The sequence below is a fragment of the Numenius arquata genome, chromosome 3 (genome assembly GCF_964106895.1).
Source record: "Numenius arquata chromosome 3, bNumArq3.hap1.1, whole genome shotgun sequence".
In the NCBI taxonomy this organism is placed as follows: domain Eukaryota; kingdom Metazoa; phylum Chordata; class Aves; order Charadriiformes; family Scolopacidae; genus Numenius; species Numenius arquata.
Window position 1 is genome coordinate 34,569,139 of NC_133578.1, and position 20,091 is coordinate 34,589,229.

The 20,091-nt window shown below is 41.2% G+C and overlaps 1 protein-coding gene across 3 annotated transcripts in view; it reads right to left on the reverse strand.

Annotated features, from left to right (window-relative positions):
• Positions 1–9,948: 9,948 nt before the first annotated feature.
• MYO1B (myosin IB) overlaps positions 9,949–20,091 on the reverse strand; it is a 114,043-nt gene continuing 103,900 nt past the window's right edge. For 2 of the 3 annotated variants that reach the window (XM_074145755.1, XM_074145753.1), the window contains 4 exons: positions 18,201–18,333; positions 16,503–16,655; positions 15,534–15,661; positions 10,180–12,959 (listed from right to left, as the gene is read on the reverse strand). In XM_074145755.1, the coding sequence (XP_074001856.1) occupies positions 12,836–12,959; positions 15,534–15,661; positions 16,503–16,655; positions 18,201–18,333 (538 nt within the window). In that variant the 3' untranslated portion in view covers positions 10,180–12,835. Of the gene's footprint in view, positions 12,960–15,533; positions 15,662–16,502; positions 16,656–18,200; positions 18,334–20,091 lie in introns of all 3 variants that reach the window. The other variant, XM_074145754.1, reaches the window with a different exon arrangement.

Genomic DNA, 20,091 nt, shown 5'->3' on the forward strand with positions numbered 1-20,091 from the left:
ATCATGCGGGATCTAAACCTTGGACCAGCAGCTCAGCACAAACTTTATTTCATTATGAAACTGGAGTCTTTCCATATTTTGTCTATAATGCTTCTAAAACATTTGTGCTCTTCATTGCCCCCTGCTCCATGTCTGTGGTTTTACTCTACCCCTAAATTTGCTGCACGCCTCAGATTTTTACAAGGGCAAGGAACAGCTGCACCTCAGATGCTTCGCTAGCAAAACTCCATGGCCCCACAGCCATCAGGGAGGACACAAAAATGCACATCGTCTGATGACCTACCCGACAGCAAGGGAGCAACAGAGGTTTTGGTAAGTGGGTTGGTGTGTGTGTGGAATTTCCCATCGAGCAAAGTGCATCGGAGGAGACTTTGGCATGTAGGACCGGGACTTTACCTAAATGCATATGTTAAAATGCTGACTACTGCAATTATTAACTCTGCTGAAAGTTTAAATATCACGTCTCCAGAATGAATGGTCCGATAAAACAAATCACTATGTTGAGTTACGGTTGAAATCATCACCCACAAAAAGATCATCACAATGCACTGCGTAAGTTGATCTTCCCCTGAATTTACTGGCAAGAAATTTTTAAGAAGAGATGGCTGCAGAGCCGCAGTTCCTGCCAGAACAGGACAGGATCTATAGCTAATTCCAGTATCAGAGAAATACAAAAAATTGCACACAGAAGGGTAGTTTTTGTAACAGGGATATTTTTTCCAGTAGTAAGCAGACTCAAGTCACTTGTATGTATTTAGCATCTACCAACTGATAAGGGCTCTTGCTGACTAGCAGAGCACACATGATCTCACTCTGGGCACACCAAACATTTCCACAGCTTGTCATTACCCGTGGCTTTTCTTATCTCTGCCACCAGATTTGCAACTCATTACTGCGGCATAAGCAGACCGTAGCAAACCTTCTCAACACTAAAAAACCCACTTCCACTCATTAAACTATGAATTTCTCGAGTGGGACCTGGCCTCACCCAGCACTGCTGCAGAAGGGAGTCCTGGCCTTGCTGGCCTCAACTTTTCTGCCTAGGGGACAACACACGCACTACCAAACCCTCGAGAGGAGGTTGCCTGTGCACTGATGAAGGGCGGACAGTAGCGTGCATTGCAGCGCCATGAGCAGACAACGTTGGAAAGAAATCAACAGTGGCATAGGTTGGGCATGCTGGGCTGGTTAGAGGACTGCTGCTGCCAAGAATGGTCTATTGCGGTGAAGATCTCTTGGTGTTAGCACTACGTGTCTTGTGAGCTAGCCTTCCTGACAGTTCAAAAAAAAAACCGAATGTTCTACCAAGACAAACTCGCAACAACCAGCGACACTGAGGAACAAAACACGAGGTTCAAGAGTGCGGGAGACTGTTTTTCACATCGATGGCTAGTGATCAGTTCAGCTACTACTGGGGCTGGGGAGGCTGGAAATGTGGTTGCTTGGAGCTGGTAGGAGGAGGAAGGGTCATAAGAAAAAACCCCAGAGGCCCACGGAAGGTTGAAGAACACACACACACACAAAAGACCATGTTGTGTCCAAAGAAAGTTCAACAATTTTCCCAGCTCATTGGATTGTGGGAACTTTGCTTTTCCAGGGAATAACTATGCTATTTTTAGCATTTTTATTATACAATTTGTCACAAGCCGTCTCAGGAGACTATCAACAATCGGTTTCAAGCAGCATCTGACCACAAACACTTCTCCACATGTGATTTAGAACATCTGGAGCAAAGGAGTCGGCTTTTAAAGCATGCCAGCACTGCGCTGCCTCCCCGCATTTCTTCTTCCTTCCATCTCCGTGTCCACTGTCAGACCATGTGTAGCTCGAGAAAGAAAGCTCAAAGGCCCCGAAAATACGTCCATGGTCTAGATTTGCCGTAAGTGCGTGGAGGGAGCGGACGGTGCCTGCTTTGAAGAGGAGCACGGCTGGGGATTACTGGTGGCACATTCCCTGCATCGCCGAGCTGCAGTGATTTATACGTCACGTCCCCTAGGGATTGGGAAATGCGATTCTTGGCCTGGAGGTGGGCCAGCGTGAGGACTCACGTCAAAGTGTGCGCATTGCGTATCGCATCCGCAGACCCGAGGTGGTGGCACACACTTTGCTCCGTTCCTCCTGTAGGCACTAGCTCCGTATTTGGTGCACGGATTTCTCTGGCAACCCGGGAGAACCTCTTCACCAGAGAGCTCTGGTAGGTAAACTGTAGATTCACAAAGCACTTCTCCAGCAAGGCTGAGGAGGGAATGGGAAGATATGAAAAAGGAATCTGAGAAAATAGCAGAGGAAATGACATTGTGATCCCAGCTGGGAGCTCTGTAATGATCTGCTTGGTGTCTGTGCAGAAACCTGCATGTGAACAGAGAGAGGTTCAGGCCCCCGCAGAGCCAATGAGAATTTTATCATCAGCCAGAGGGGGGTGAAGGTTTCACAGGGTCACTAATTTTGTGTTCATCTTTAGTTTCTCTGAACGATCCGCCTGGCTGTGGTGCAGTCATACAGTAGCCTGTATTTGTACCACCTTCTGCCTTGCAACGTCTGGCTTCCCCACGTGGCATCCAAAAGCTGTGCTCATTAGGACATACATGGTGGTGCTACCAGCACTCCCCAAACAAATCCCATACAAATCCTGGTTTGTAACAATAAAATCAGCACCAGGGGAGAGAGAAATATTGAACTGTGCTTTGTTAAGAGACAGTGACGTGGCAGCAGGTTCTGTATCTACTTCTTCGAATCATAGAATTGTTTAGGTTGGAAAAGACCTTTAAGATCATCAAGTCCTACTGTTAACCCAGTACTGCCAAGTCCACCACTAAACCATGTCTCTAAGCACCACGTCTACACATCTTCTAAATACCTCCAGGGATGGTGGCTCCACCACTTACCTGGGCACCCTGTTCCAATGTTTGACAACCCTTTGGGTGAAAAGAATCTAAACCAAACCAATCTAAACCTCTCCTAGAGCAACTTGAAGCCGTTTCCTCTTGTTCTATCGCTTGTCTGTCTTAAGTTAGAAAACCTGGGATTTTGGCACACAGTCATCTAAGAGAACTCATGAAGTCCTTGAAACCCGTTGAGACCTCAGAAAACACAACTGCTATCCCAGCGTGTGGTTTCACATCACGCCCGAGCCAAATTCACAGTTCCCCGAGTCCTCCTCCCCTGGCCAGCCCCGTTGGGCCACGCAGGGACCTGCGTCCCCCCCCACAGTCCCTGTCACAGGGCGACTTCTCTGCCCGTCCAGCACAGAGCCCTGGCTCATCGCAGGGTCAGGGTGGCACAGCCAGAGCCGTGGGCAGGAAGGACCGGGCCATGCTGCTGCAGAAAACATGCTGGTTCAGCTCGTGCTGAAACATGAAACCACAGCCTCAGTTTTACTTTTCCAGCCATTTTTAGGAAAGAAATAGCTATAAATACAGGTCTCACTTGCAGTTGCTAGGATCCATTTTGTTTCTTTTTTTTCAATATTTTTTGACTCCATTAGTAGCCAGTTCAGTCTGAGAAAAAAAAGAAACAAGGAAATTTGCCCTTCTGCGTTAAAGTTTTTTCATGAGGAAAAAGACATATCCTTAAAGCCACAGTGACCTTTATGTCACAGCGCAAGTGGAAAAATAAAAAAAAACCCACAAACAAACAAACAACAAAAAAACCCCACCCTGAACTAAAGCTTCCACAGGAGGCCAGGAACAATCTCCAAGGAACAAAGTGGTCAAATCCTTTATATAATGAGGAGTCGCATCCAGTGGATGTGTCGGGCCAAAGCTGTTCACACACCATGCGCATTTTCATTTCTTTGAAGTACATACGTTCCCACACTCCGGGTGAGGACGCGGAGAAGAGCTTTACAAGCACTATGGCGAGAGCAACCCTTCCTCACCTCCCAGAAAACGTCTTTCCCACCAATTAAAGTTGTCATCAGTATTGAACAGGGTAACTACAAAATCCGAAAGCCCCGTGCTGAACCTCACAAGGTGCCATCCGTGAAGCACAAGTAAGATATCTGCCATTTTGACCAATACTCTTGGGTTCTGAGCCCAAGTCTCCAATATTGAAGCAGCAAAGCAGCTACACGCCGAGGCAGGTGGGTGGGGTTTAGCAGTCACTAACAAACTTCTAATGCCCTGCAGCTCCAGCACCTTTTCCCCGACGCCTCTTACCCATACCGGGCCTTTGATTTGGTCTCCCTTCAGGAAAGATTTCCTGCTCCCCCTTACATCCCACCAGTTTCTAGAAATACCTTGCAAGTGTCATTGAGCCCTAGCAGAGATGGGCAAAAGGGGGCTGTAGGAGACGCTGGGGTAATGTCAGAAAAGGGGACATCTGGCAGTGCAAAACTGAGGGCGGGGAGAAAGCCGCACCAAGGGAAGCCTCTAAATAACACCACAGACCGGGATTAGCACAGTAACACAAAAATAGATTCATAGATTCATAGATTAGTCCAGGCCGGAAGGGACCTCCAAAGGTCATCTAGTCCGACCTCCCCGCAGTCAGCAGGGACACCCCCAACTAGACCAGGTTGCCCAGGGCCTCGTCGAGCTTCACCTTGAATATCTCAAGGGAAGGGGCCTCAACCACCTCCCTGGGCAACCTGTTCCAGTGTTCCACCACCCTCACGGTAAAGAACTTTTTCCTAATATCCAATCTAAATCTCCCCTTCTCCAACTTAAAACCATTGCCCCTCGTCCTGTCACTGCAGGCCTTTGTAAACAGACCCTCCCCAGCCTTCCTGTAGGCCCCCCTCAGGTACTGGAAGGCCGCTATGAGGTCTCCTTGGAGCCTCCTTTTCTCCAAGCTGAACAACCCCGGCTCCCTCAGCCTGTCCTCATAGCAGAGGTGCTCCAGCCCCCTGATCATTTCGGTGGCCCTCCTCTGGACCCGCTCCATCAGGTCCATGTCCTTTCTATATTGAGGGCTCCGGACCGGCACACAGTACTCCGGGTGAGGTCTCACCAGAGCAAAGTGGCAGAATCACCTCTCTGGATCTGCTGGCAACACTTCTTTTGATGCAGCCCAGGATGTGATTGGCCTTCTGGGTTGCGAGAGCACACTGCCTGCTCATGTCCAGCTTCTCGTCCATCAGCACCCCCAAGTCCCATTCCTCAGGGCTGCTTTCTAATACCTCATCCCCCAGTCTGTATTTATACTGAGGATTGTTTCTTCCCAGGTGCAGAATCCTGCACTTGCTTTTGTTGAACCTCATGAGGTTCCTCTGGGCCCACCTCTCCAGCCTGTATCAGATCAAAGCCTGTATATAGATCAAATCTATAACAGGCTTTGCTCCACCCTGGCTGGAGGAAGATGCAGGCCCTCACCCACAGCATCCCGGAGCCTGGCAGCTGGAGAAGATGCTCTCCTCTCTTTGGAAAGGGTTTCCTCACCTCCTTTGTGCAGAAGAGCCTGAATATGGGACTGACACTTGAAGCATGGATCTGGCTCACGGTCCCCCTTTCTTCTCCAGTTTGTTCTTTTTTCCATTTGTTTGGTTTTATACCCTGAGAAAGCCTACCTCTGCCTCAACAGAAGGGAGAAAACCACCTGCCAGGACCATGTGGTGCTCGGGAGCCAAGCACGTGCAGGACATCCCATGATGTCAATACAGCAACGCTTTCTAAATATAGCTTTCTAATAAAGGACGGTCAAGGAGAACATCTCTGTGCCAGGAATGGGCCGTCTGTGAGCTGGAAACAATCATACCTTTATGTTGCAATGAGTTTGCTGTTGGTTTAAAACAAATGCCTTTTTCCTCTATCAGAAATAGCTGAAATTTATTATTCTTTATTTTTTGCATTATCCCCAGAACAGCTCATGAAAACTCATTACAAGGCCACAATCCTCATATAATATTAAGAAGTTTGGGATGCAGTCAGCATTTAGGACCTTCCACTGCAAGCTGATCCACAACTTTTGGACTTCATTATTAAATGTTAATCAATAGCTTATGGTGATTTTGATCGGACAGCATTGCTTTGAACACCTCCAATCGGAATCTTCATGGTTAAATTTATTCCAAGGTCCCTCTCCTAGCTATAGCAGCATAAAGACAAGTAAAAGCACACATAAGCATATTCACAGCTGTTTAATGCTCCTTTGCATCTGAATATAAATGAGTTCACTCCTTCTGGCACCACAGTTAGAAACTACCGACTTTATATTCTGATGGATTCCTTTTTTCGGGCTACAAGAAGCGTGTACAACAACCTTGAAGGCTGCATGCAGTGAATCAAGCCAGCAGGGACTTCAGCACAACATCGCTTCGAGTGGATTTCTCTTCTAACAGGAAGAGACAGAGAGCATAGTAATAGCAACTTTTCACATTTCAGGCTTCAGTTTTGCTTTTTGTCAGAATTTTAGGAAACACTGGTGATACTGATACAGCTAACAAGTTAACTCAAAAGGGAACACAAAGCATCTTTCATTAAAAACAGCTCTTGGTTAGAAGGGAAATAAAACATTTCCCGTATGTTCAGCTGAAACCAAGGTGTCAAGATGCAGTGGTAGATAATGGAAGAAAATAGCTTAAAAGAATACATTGCTGCTTTATGCTGGAGATACATGCCTCCCTTCATCACTGCAGAGAACATCAGAGGCAGGAGGGTATGGGGGCAGGAGGAAATTGGAACGTGATGAGAGCCATAGCGGGAAACAGCACCCAGCATCTCTCAGACGACCCGGAGTCAAGGTCCTGGTGAGGAAAGGATTTGTAATGTCCAGAAGGAACATTGCCAGGCCAGTAAAAATGACCATTCGTGGTGGCAAAAAGCATCGTCTCCCACTTTCACAGAACCACAGAATGATATGGGGTTGGAAGGGACCTCTGGAGATCATTTAGTCCAACCCTCCAGCTAAAGCAGGTCCACCTAGAGCAGGTTGCACAGGAACACATACAGGCGGGTTTTGAATGTGGCTAGAGAAGGAGACTCCACAACCTCTCTGGGCAGCCTGTTCCAATGCTCTGTCACCCTCAAAGTGAAGAAGTTCCTCCTCATGTTTAGGTGGAACTTCTTATATTCAAGTTTGTCCCCATTTTCTCTTGTCCTGTCACTGGCCACCACTGAAAAAAGACTGGCCCCATCCTCCTAACACCCACCCTTTGAGTATTTATAGGTGTTGATCAGATCCCCCCTTGGCCTTCTCTTCTCCAGACTAAAAAGACCCAAGTCCCTCAGCCTCTCCTCATAAGAGAGATGCTCCAGGCCCCTAATCATCTTTGTAGCCCTCTGCTGTACCCTCTCCAGCAGTTCCCTGACCTTCTTGAACTGGGGAGACACAGTACTCCAGATGGGGCCTCACCAGGGCAGAATAGAGCAGGATAACCTCCCTCGACCTGCTGGCCACACTCCTGATGCACCCCAGGATGCCATTGGCCTTCTTGGCCACAAGGGCACATTGCTGGCTCATGGTCAATCTGTTGTCCACCAGGACTCCCAGGTCTTTTTCCACAGAGCTTCTCTCCATCAGGTCAACCCCCAACCTCTACTGGTGTGTGGGGTTATTCCTCCCCAGGTGCGGCACCCTACACTTGCCCTTTCAGAAAAGAACAGCCTAAAAGGCATTCGAAGTTTCAGAGGGTGAAGATGAGACTGGGCAGTAAAGTCCCGGAGGCCTGGGCAAGGTCTCCTACAGGAGGACTCCCGACAGATCCCTGGTGCTTTGCCGTGTTTCAGGGAAGATTCTCTGCCCAGAGGAGTATTTAGTTTTCATCTTTTCTCTAATAATTAAAGACCACAAATAGCGGAATATTATACAGCCAAGAGATTCTTACCTTGGGTTAAGTGCAGGATGCACCCTTGGAAATCAGTTGAATTATTAAGAGGAGATAGTCAGATTCTTCAAATTTTCTTTTCATTCATGAAAAAGGCTTTTGTGCTTCATACTTCAAAATTTTGCCCAGCCAGTTCACAGTCAGATGTCAATGTCTTTTTTTTCTTTAGGATGAAGGAGAGAGGGAATGTGTTTCTAAAAATCTTTTAGGACATAATTGATCGTCAATTGATTATGATCAAAGTGAACTGCAATGCCCTCAAAACTTTCCTAACTTTCATTTTAAGTTAAAGCCTGAATACCCAACTCATTCATGTGCGCAAGGGAACAGGAGCAGAACTGGTTCTAGCTGATAACCTGTTGGGATTAAGTTTGATATTCCTCTCAGCCCCAATCCTTTAAATTGTCTACAGTAAGCTAGGGCTCAGCCAGACAGAAATGCAATGTGTTTCCTGAAAAAACAACAAATTCATAGAAGCACCTTTTTCCTCTCTGCATTCCAGTTAATTTTTTGAGACTGGCCAAACCAACCCTGCCCAAATTCATGTAAATACATTTTTACAAGGATTACACAATCCTCCATCCTCTGTATACTCCATGTCAAAAGTGCAGAAGATCGAAGAGACTCAGTGCCGCTGAACGAGCAAGTACTCTGTGATTCTACGATACTGCTGCCAGCGTTACCCTGCAAGAACGAAATTGGCTCTTCCGTGCAGTGTACATGCAGTGTGTGCTTAGAGCTGTGACCGCTCGTACATCCGATGTTTCAGCAGAAGCAAATACTGCTCCACCAACCCACTCGGCAATGAAGGTTGTTTGGTTTTTTTCATACACTAAACCTCCCTTTACCTACATCTCTAGGAGGAAAGACTCCAGCTAGTCATAAAATGGGAAGCCTCGCTGTAACTGGGACTGGCATGCAAAGTCTGTTCTGTTTGAGGGAGGTTAATTCACTGCCTGAATTAAGTCTCCTGAAACTACTTAACAGGTCATGGAATTTCAGACAGACAGGTCTGTATTGCAAACTAGCAAATACCGTGCTGGAATGGCGACAAGATCGTGCTACGTGCCAACAACGTTTAGTTAACGTTTAACTGGAAGGTCATGGGACAGTGATATAACACGTAATTATTTTAAACTACACGACTAAAAGCAGCACCCAGAGAATTTTAATCATTCTGAGGGGTTTTACAAACATTGGTAAAGAATTGCACCCCGACTCACAGTCAAATGTTTGCGTAAACTACAAAATACTCCAGTAAGGATGGAAGCTAGACAGGAGGAAAGCCAGAACTCATCTGTTAGTGATGCTAGAGATTACTTAAAACTCCCACTTGCCTGTATTGTTGTAAGTTGGCGGCGTCTCCATAAAACACTTGCAGTTCTGTCTTCGAAACATGTGTTGGGAAGTTCTAATGTCCAAAGCAGCGTAGACATGTGCATCTCCCTCCTGCCCACTGCCATCACACTACAGTGAAATCTTTTCAAATAACCATTTCCATATTCTGTAGAATATGGAAAATATGTCGTTCTTCAAGATTAAGGATTTAAAAGTTTAAGAATTAACAGTGAAATTTACACCAACTGGGGAAAATAGTCTCATTTCATATCAAAATTCTGAATTAATTCTTCTGTTTTTTCCCCCCAGAACTCTTTAGGAAAAGGGCCTGATTTTTGCAATGAAAACAAACCCGGATTAAAACTGAAGATGCTTTTTCTGATTTTACATTTTAGTTTTCTTTCCATAATTTGTATGATGAACAAAAATTAACATTTTTATCCTGATTTATGTATAAGATAAAAGAGAAAAAAAAAAAATCACAAAACAAAACATGGAACATGATAGGTTTGGGTCTCAAAGCCATTTTTTTTAAAAATCAGCTTAGTCTGGCTAATAATACTGTTCTTAGGGAATTGGACTAAATTCTAATGTTAGGAAAGATGAGTTTGCAGAACTTGCAGAGAAAACTATGTCGAGGAAAGGACTTGCACTGTAGAATTACACCAAAAAAGGTTACTGTGAATTACTGAGGAAGACATGCTACTTCTTAAGGAATCAAATACAAAATAAAAATTCCTTCTCTCTCCAAGTCACACACCAGTGTTGTGTATATTTAACCTAAAATCCCATCACCCACAATTTTTAGATTTGATGGCAGTAAGGAAGATAAAGATATAGAGGAAGTACAGGTCCAGGAATAGAATTTTATTTGATTCTGGAAAGTATCATGCAACAAACTGCATTTTTTTTTAATGATCCTTGCCCAGCTTTCAGATGACAGATTCAAATTTACAAGTAAAAGGATGCATACGGTTAGCACCATAGCAGGAATAGTCTTCTCTTTGTAATTCCATTTAGAAGGCTATACAAGAAAACAGAGAAAAAGAAAAAGAAAAAACAAACAACTAGCTGACCTTGCTTTTTTATTTCCAACATCCTAGATACTTAAATCTAAACATCAAGATACCATGACTCATCTAGCATATCTACATTACTCATGTTCAGCAAAACTTGCTCTGCACATTAAGAAATATTTAAGTGTCGAATGGTAACTATCACAAAGTACCAGCTAATATGCGAGGTAAAAATTGTAAAGGTCCAGAAAAAGAAATGAAACAACAGAAACCAAGGTGAGGAATTTGCCCCTCTTCCAGTCTTTTGGAGGTATGGCTACCATGACTTGCTGCAAAGATGAAAAAAAATAAAAGGGATGTGTACTGGTTCTGCCTGGGGTTGATCAAATATCCTAATATTATCCTGCAATACCCTAATTTCATGGGCCAAATATCCAGATGCACTTAATCTAAACTCTCCCATTTCCTACCTGCAAGCAACTACAGGATTACATCAAACTTTAAATGTTTTTCCTTACTTTTGTATTCATTTTAAAAATTTGCCCTGTGTGGTTCTTACTGTAAGGCTTTCAAGATACTGAACAGTTTTACAAACCCTCCAATCTTTACCAAGCAGCATTTCTAGTACAGGATTTAGGAGTTTTAGATACCATGTTATTATGTGTCATCTTCTTAAGACAATGGAATAATTCCTTTGAAGTATCCCAATTTCACATTACAAATCAATACTGGGATCTCCTTTGTAAGCATCTCTAATTACAATACATGTAAAATGATTTAAGTTTTACTAAACTATTAACCTGACTCGATTATTAAAAGAAGGGTTCAAACAAAGATCATAAGGAAGAGGCAACTTTTGGTCATAGTTTGGAAAATACATGTTTTGATTACTCCCACCTTTCAAGGTCATGTGTGTGGACTTTTAACAGCAACATCAAGCAACCAGTTAAAACAATTGTTTTGCATCCAAATCATAGCAAAATCATTTACTTTAATCCCATAGCAAATTGTGGTATAACCCAAGCCAGCTGTTTTTTTCAGACTGATAAGAGGCCACCATTAGAACTAGAACATCTATTGCAGCAAATACAGTTTCAACGCAGAGAGCCGACATTAACGTTGAACTACCCAGAGGAGCCTTCATAGCCATGAGCGCTACATCACTTTACCACCAGGAGAGTAACGAGACTCTGAACTTTTCTTTATCTTTCCTTTATTTATGCTTGGACTTCCAGCACCGCACATCAGATACCCAGGGTCTTAATCTGTCCTATATCAGTCTGCAAAACCACAATGCTTTCTCAACTGCCCTTGCATGAAAAAATCAAACAGTCACATCCAGCAAACCCTTCACGTGAGTAGTTACTTCTATACCTAAAAATGCATCTCTCCTCTTCAGGATTTCAACTAATGCTTCTGGCTTATAAAACATTAAGTGCAATCAGTTACACTGAAAGTTTATAATGCAGCTCTTGATTGCATTTTCTGTGCATGCATTTACATCAGGCACACGAGTTATATAAAATAGTTTGGAGTACAAAAATATGGTTATAACATAGGAGTACCAAACAGCACAGAATTAGAACAGTTTTATTACCGTAATACCAATTTATATACAGACCCCCAAATTAAGGATTTTTTAATTCTAAGTATTCTTCCCAAATTGACAACTGTAGTGTACACTCTAAAAAACTGCAAATTAACAACACAAATCTATTTTAACCCCTACACATTGTCTATGCAGGCTGCACCAATCCTCTCTCTTGCACACAAAAATGTATCATAAATAATTTTTCACAAAATGTCATGTATGTTTTATTGCACATTGTACATGCCAATATCTAAAAGAAAGGCTCAAACCTTTCACTTGATAACTAGCTGTTTAAATATCTAGCATTTACTTGTGTTATGAATACTATTGCATTTTTCAGGCTCTAATATTAATTGATAATTTAAAAGAAAAAAAGCAAAACAGAATATACGCCTTGAACTGTGTAGCTTTTGTGAAAGAAACAAGCTTTTTAAGTTTTACTGATTTCTACTGTATAAAGTCATTAAAAACACCTGACTTAGTTAAAAATCCCATTTGCAAAATGTCTGTATTTTTTACTATAAAATTATGCATATAGCTGCTTATATAATCATATATTCCTTCTGTTTTGCAGAATTAGATGTTCCTGTGCTGTATTGACTAAAAGATCGAGTTACATGGGTCCTAGTGTTAACTACAGGAGTTAGTGTGTCAGTCTCCGTTGCGCTGGTCTCCCCAGCGCTGGCAAGCAAGGAGCCCGTCAGAACACCAGAACAGGTTGGTATGAAAAGACACTGGGCACAAGTGGTCATCAAGCATCAAAGCCATGTATAGTTCCTGTTAAGCGGATTTCTAGACTAAGGAATATGAGTAGTTTATCATTAATATGTGGGTTTACGGTATGCTGCACTAAAATATGACCCCTAAACAAAGAGAATGATTTGTGTATGACAGATACGTGCCAGCTGGTAAAAATTGCCTCACTGGGTGAAAATCTGCATTTTGAGGGTTAAAGCACCGGCATGAACAAAAAGATTAAAAAGTTGATTGATCAAATGTTTTGCCAAGGGTTTCTAAAGCTATTAGCCATCAACAGCTCCAGAAAGGGATAAAAATAGCAAAACCAAAAACTGAAATTGCACTATTACAAAGAAACAAGTCCGTGAAAGGTAGAGTCACCAGCTGCAGTTAAGGGACAGCCACTTCAAGAAGCCGATTGTTTTTTCGCTTGCAAGTTGGGATGTTGCCGTTTTTCTGGCTGCCTTGTATGAACTTCACGCACACTTTGTCTTGTCTGAACTGGACCAGAAATCTAGGAGAGGGAATAAGATACATTTTAGTTAAAGGTGGGAAAAAAACCACGAGGAGCAAAAGTCCTTTCCTGTTCGTTCTGAGCATCACTCCAAAAGATGTCACTTTCAGGTCTGTATTAATATTAAGAGTTGGGGAATTAAAAAAAGCAGTAGGTTATGGTATGGCTTGAGTCTCCTTCAGGTAGTGTCTCTTAATTATTACCTTTTGCCTGTAACTGTGGACCTTTTACAATAGTTAGTTTGCTATTCCTTTAGAAGGCAGTTTAAAACAGAATTTCTAATGTACCAGAAATGCAGCAAAGACTATTTCCAAGTAGTTCACCATCATCCAAAGGGACTTTTCTGTTTTCATGGAAGGAAGCTAAGTACTTCTATAGCAACATTGGGAGTGCTCTTCTTCTGGTTTACGTTTAATTTAGTATAGCTGGTATTTTAGCAGCTCTCATGTTTCTAATCCTTAGTTAGCCTTCACAGACCCCTGCTCAGCAATTGGGAAAATTCACTTCCTTCCCAGAGATCTCCGAATTTAGGCATTTCCTACAGTCCAGGATAAATTAATCTGGATTTGACTCTTTGCTTTCTACTGGAAGAGAAATTTTATTGAATGTGGAGAATTGCTTTAAAACAAAATAAAAAATAAAAAAAGGAAACAACCAAAAAACCAAACCAGCAGGCTCCTGTGGAGCCTCAAACTTCTCACTGATCTGGATAGCGAGATTAAAAGCAATAAACAGGGCAGCGCTGCCTTTTGGCTCACATGCAGCGGTTGCTGACCTAAAACGTCCTTTGTAATACAGCAGATTTTCCCTTTTAGCATCCTTAAAAAGTCCTCCAGCAGAGGCCAAAAACTTCAAAGAATTTGTTCTCCAGCCGGAAACCACAAATCAAGCTGACGGCAGAGCTCAGGGGAGGAAGTGGCCTCTCCTGCGCTGAGCTGCCCTTTAGTCCTGCTTTCCTGCTGCATAGCCCAGACGCTCAGAGATTAACTTGTTCAGCGTTCCCAGCCATGCAGGCATCCGGAAAACACAAGTAGGTCTTACAGTCATCCTCTCTTGTCACCAAGGCTGCATTTTCCTAGGCCCATTGTTCCATTATTACATATATAAGCAGTATGTCTCTTACTAGACATACCCCTGGATGAGCAGCATTTTTACTTATATAAGCTCTCTTCCCCAAAATAAGTGTACAATAATCAAAGTAAGGCCACATTTTCTCCTCAATTCCTAGTTGTGCTTGTATCTAAACTCCAGGAGGGAGAAGAGAGTACTGCTTCACCGATGGAACTGCTAAAAAAGAACCAAACGACTTAAAATTATTTAGTCTGGATAAACTCAATAGCAATACACACTTGAATGTTTTTAATCTGCAAGACAAGAAACAAAACCACATCCCAATGCAAGACTCTCAGAAAGCAGACTGTTTTCCAGACCCAAGGCGGGCAAGTCCAGACCAGTGCAATGCATGCTTAAACTTTGTTTTAGTAGTTTATTCCTTTGTAGCCATCATTAAATTAGAATCTGACTGGGGACAGCCACACTCTTTTAGAGGCTAAAAACGCACACCCTTGAGCAAATAAGATCACATCTGGTAACAGAACAAAGGAAAATGGCAGATACCATTTTCAAGGAAAGAGCAAAATTAGCTTTTAAATAAACTCTCAAATCTGAACAGATAGAAACTGTACTAATCATCATGACTAGAATATAAGCAGTGCTGTGCAGCCAGATAAAAGGTTCAGTTTTTGCCTACAGAAATTTTATTTCACTATTGTTAAAGTGTTCCAAATTTTCTTCCTTATTCAGAATGAATAAACCCACCAAATCAACACTGCTGCACACAACAAACTGAGTGCATAACAATGGTGGACTAAGTGAGGGACTCTTACTCAGCAGGCTTTAGGAGTTCACACACACATGAACATTTTTGTTCCATAGCTATAAACACTGCAAATGCAGTCCTAACTTAAGGCCAAAATATGAAATTGCACCAAGAAGAAAGAAATAATTTGAGATGCAAGCTTTTCATCAAACAAAGCTTTTTAACAACCAAAAATCCCAAAACAACAGGTGGTTCAAAAACTATCAGCAGGAATTTTAAGAATACATTTTTCATCTTCACAAAAAAGAAGGTAGAGCTTTATATACATTAGAAGCACCATCATTATGTGTATTTGGGGAGGAGCTTTTCATTCTATTTTGGTTGTTTTCACTGGAACTTGGCACCTGGTGTCCGCTCTGACCAACTGACATACACCTCATAAGAATATGTGAACTTTTCAGTCACACACAAAATTATTCTCTCAATATATCTCTTAATTATTTCTACAGCAACAATTCTGCTTCGTAGCCTTAGTTGAAACTGTAAGAAAAGTACTATTTCTCTAATGATTTTCAAGGAAATAAGAGCCAAAATGAATACTAGGAATGAGTACACATTGAAAATTGGATTTACAAGTATTCTGGCAAGAGAAAAGAAGTATTAGTTACACAACAGTGTTTTGTTTTTCTAACATTAGATACTTTTTAGCACATTGCATTGAAGGAAATGCACTTTTAAGCAAACAAGAAACATACTCATCAGATATTTCAATGTTGAGCTTCTGTTTGGTTTGGCTGAGAGTAGTGCGATAAAGTTTAGTGGCCATTTCAATAAGGTGATCGCTGCTGAGCAGGAAATCTCCTTTACCAGCTGCTCCCGAACCCTGAAACAGAAAGAAAAGTAGTTAGGACTACCAAAACCTAGAATATGAAAAATATTAAATGCCAGCCAAGCAGGAGATTTTACAAGGAGTCTTCTCCTCCCAGTGCAATGAAACAACAGTCTTGTAAATTAAATAGGGGTGCAGTGCAGTGTATAGGATCAAAATGCAATTAACTCTCAAATAAACTGCAAACCTGTTTAGAAAGTTAAAAAGGCCTTCTGACCCTAAAGGAGGGTCACCTTCATTTGTCCTACAAAACTATAGTGTTTCTGTATCCCTCTGCTGGCTACACCACAGGAAGCTCACAATATTTTCAGAAAGGAACAGAACCCAATTACCAACACCAGTGTTAGGACAAAGGTGGTCAGTACGAAAAGAGACTGTATATGACGTTTCTCAAATCTATTTAAGCTAGAATACAAATGCCAGCTTAACGATTTTAGCAGAGCAACGCTGACAGTGCAGCAAAGCACATACAGCACTGAACTAAAGTTCTTTAGAACTGAGTAACCAAATTAGCTGTGCCATAACATAGATTTCTTAGTATCCCATAAAGAGAGAAATATTTTGCCACTATGTCAGGAAGACTTATATGAAAGAGGTTACAGTGAAGTGAGAAGTCTGATTTTTACAAGTAAATGATCATTCATAATGTGGTAACTGTTCTCATTTGGCTTCAGTACTTTTAAATCAAGTTTTTTGCAGATATGGCAAAGTTCAATAAACTTCTAAACCTACAGGCTAACCACTATGATTTAATGTTACAAGATAATCAATGGACAATTTTTATTTTACTGCACGTAAAACCATCGTATTATTGTGTTATAAAGTTGTAACCAACCTCCTTAAGGTGCACTGCAAAGAAGCCATCGTTTTGGGAGCTCATGGATACTTTGGTAACATCTCCCAGTGGAACCTCTGACTTGATATTCCCAGATTTTTGATCCGCAAGAAGAACATTATTTTTGGTTAATAAGAAAATCCTGGATGTAGCCTGTGACAATAGAAAAATGCAAACCATTATCTATACAAAGAGAGAACTGGTCTTCATTGAGCACCTACTAAGACTACAAGCAGTTCATAGAGTTAATAAGCCTGGCCCACATTAGTAAACATGAACATATGATGTTCAGTAAAAGCTGCAGAGAGTCGAAATCAGGTCAAATTCATTTATGAGTCTAATTATAGATTGAGAAGCTTAGCTCATTTTGGCACATATTATTAGATATAAGCAGCTCCTTTAATTACTAGCTTACAGTTATAAAATCCAGCAACTGAAACTCAGAAACTGCGCAAATGAGGACAACCTCATTTCTCATGGTCTGTCAGTCCTCAGGAAAACCAACGTACCTTTTCAGCGACAGCTAATTCAGGACTACGGTTCACTATTTGCTGTTATTCACCAAAACTCTGTTGCAGAACAACACAAATCATGTAGGTATTTTCAATACTATGTTCTCCTCCCCTTATCTATTGGAATTATTCTTTAGGATGATACACATTCATATTTTTAAATGACAAATATTTTTACAGTATGAATGTGTGTTCTTAAATTCCTCTTAGAAAATAGTAAGAAAGAGAAATGAGAGCTTAATCTACATAAAGCTTTTTCTCCTGTAAAATTTTAAATAATAAAATCTTAACTATTATTATTAAGAAGTAGCTGTCTTAAGCACACAGAACCATAGCTCATTATTAATATTTTTTTTTAAATCTTGAGAGCTGTAGGCTATGCAAGTACAGGAAAGATATTGTCTTCATTTAATTAGTTTCTTCTAAACCAGAAAATTAACTTGGCATCAACAACAGGCAACCTAATTTCACTCCTAAAAACGCACAAATGACATCTACATCTGAGAAGCTGAGATCTACTACTTCTAATATCTAGACAGATATGGTGAAAACAATTACATTTACTAAGGGAGGATATTACTTCCTGGTTTAATAAGCATAATTTAAATGCAAAACAAGTTCTGTGTTGGCAGATTTAAAAAGTACCCAGTATATTTAACAGCCTTATTCAAATGATACAAGAAACTTGTCTCTTCATTCCAAAAAACTTTTGATATCAATCAGAAGATAGGCAAAGCTACCAGAGTATGCCACTCACAATTTTAAAACATAATAAAATGTGGTAATCAGGAGTTTGAATGACAGTGTGAACCTTGAAAGGTTAAGTTTTCTAAATATTGAACAAGAACAATATTCTTTACGTATTTTTTTTTTCAATCGGCAAATGGAAGATCTAAGTTTGAATCAACACATCCTGCTACCAGTTGATGAAATACCATTTTTATTTGAAAAAGTCACCAAAAACTACAAACCCAAACGAGATTTTAGTAATCTTTATGTAAATTTAAAATGGGTGCTTAAAATCACCAGTTTACATAAATCAAACATTCCCAATCTTGCCCTTAAAAAAGACGAGGCATTTTTTAAAATCCTCAGACTATTAGCTGACAGAAATGAAGTCTCCCTCTCCATTCATTTATAACAAAAATGATCTACCCTTCTGGATAAAGCAATGCCATTTTATTACCTTCCCATTAGCTCTGTTGATCTTATTCACAACTTCTGCAATAATGATCTTTTCATCCACAGCATCTTTAAGTTTTTTGTACTTGGGGTTCTTGCTGATTTCCAAGTAAGCCCCTTGGAATGGCTGCCCAACGCTGCCCAACAAAAGACAAGAGAAACACAAGTTAAATAAGAATTGCAGTGAAGAAGTAAACCTCCTGAAACCATCACATTCTGCTTCAGGCTTCATGCAGCCAGGAGACACACCAAGTACCATTGTCAATGACTCTATACTGCCAAAAAGATCCTTAAGCTTTGATACACTGTCTGCCAGGGAAAGTCATGGCAGTGGAATTCTCCTCCGTCCCCTCAGAAGCTGAAAACCGCAGCCCCCGAGCTCTGCCCCAAGACTCTTCAGGTCAGTACCACCATTCACCCAGTGCGGTGGTGTTGGCATCAATCTGTGCCACGCGTGCATACTACATCAGCTGAAAATAACTTGGGAATTGCTACAGAGTAGGGTGGATATATCTCCCAGCGCATTGTCTGAGGGGAAAGAAGAAAGGAGGAGGACGGGTAAGAAATGGTATGTGTATTAGACATAGAATCTTGTACATATTAACAGCACAGTGATGGTGAATAAAGAAATTTATCACCAAAAACAGTAATAGGATTTATTTTTTTTTCCTTGTTCTGGAAACATTTTCCAATTAAATGGGCCAAATTGCTATGGGTATCAGACATAAGTACATCCTTGCATATGCAATGAATTTTGACTTAAAATCTCCCAATAGCAGTCTCTCTGAAAGCAGAGGAAATAAAACTTCAGTAGGACCGACACCTCCGCTCCTCGGTATTCCAGACTGACAGACAAGAACTTGCCTTTCAGATCTGCTGTTTCTTAAATGTGTACCAGCTCTTCCTCAAGAAGAAGAGTTGTGCTTGCAAATCGCCCCATCTTTATCCACCTCAGGGTTACACAGTAAGAGCTTCACTATCAGTTAAGAATTGATGAATACAGTTGCGGCTTGCTTTGTTTGGAAGTCTATTAGCTAATCACTTTGATTAAATTACAATCAAAGTACTAAATGCAAAGCTTTGCCAAGACTAGAGCCCAGGAGGAACCAATATATTATGTGGAATAGCACTACCTTTGTAACTGCATCTCTATCACACAGGGAGATGGGAGAGAAAAAGAAGGGTACTGGTATTTTATTACTCACGAGAAGTACCTCTCTGTTCTTAAATAATTATATTACACATTGAAAATTAGCCACATCCTATGAATTATTATCATACTAACTAATCAGAAAATTTACACAATAATTTCCTGCACCCTCAGGCCAATAAAAAAAACCCAACAGGAGCTAATCAGCTCTGAATACAAGACAAAAAGAGATGGAAATGTTTCTAAATGCGTGCAGGGTGGGGAAAGCATTCTAACTTTCTACCATGTTGGAGCTTTGGGATTTTTTGTTTTTATTAATTAGCTTTATGAAACCATAGTCACCAAAATAGCAGATTCCCTGTGGACTTTGTCCCTAATCACATGATGAGGATTTACAAGCTAAAACTGAAATGAATCAACAATTACCTTCTATCACATATACCATGTAAGAATGTCTTGGACAAAAATAAATCAGATATATATTTTGCTGTATAATATTTCATTGTTCAGTCTTGGTGCAAGAAGAACCAAACCAGAACCTTCCTTCCCACAGAGTGCTATGCTGTTCAGATGCATACTGACTCAAAGCAAAAAAACCTGTTTGCTCCTAGAAAAGTCCAAAGGCAGTGTCTTTCTCTTTTCCCAGCAGTATAAAAAGACATCCCGAAGCAAGTAAGGAACAAAGCACAGGCTAACATAAAAAGCCATTAAATAAGAGATCTACTGAAGGGAAGAAAGAGAAACA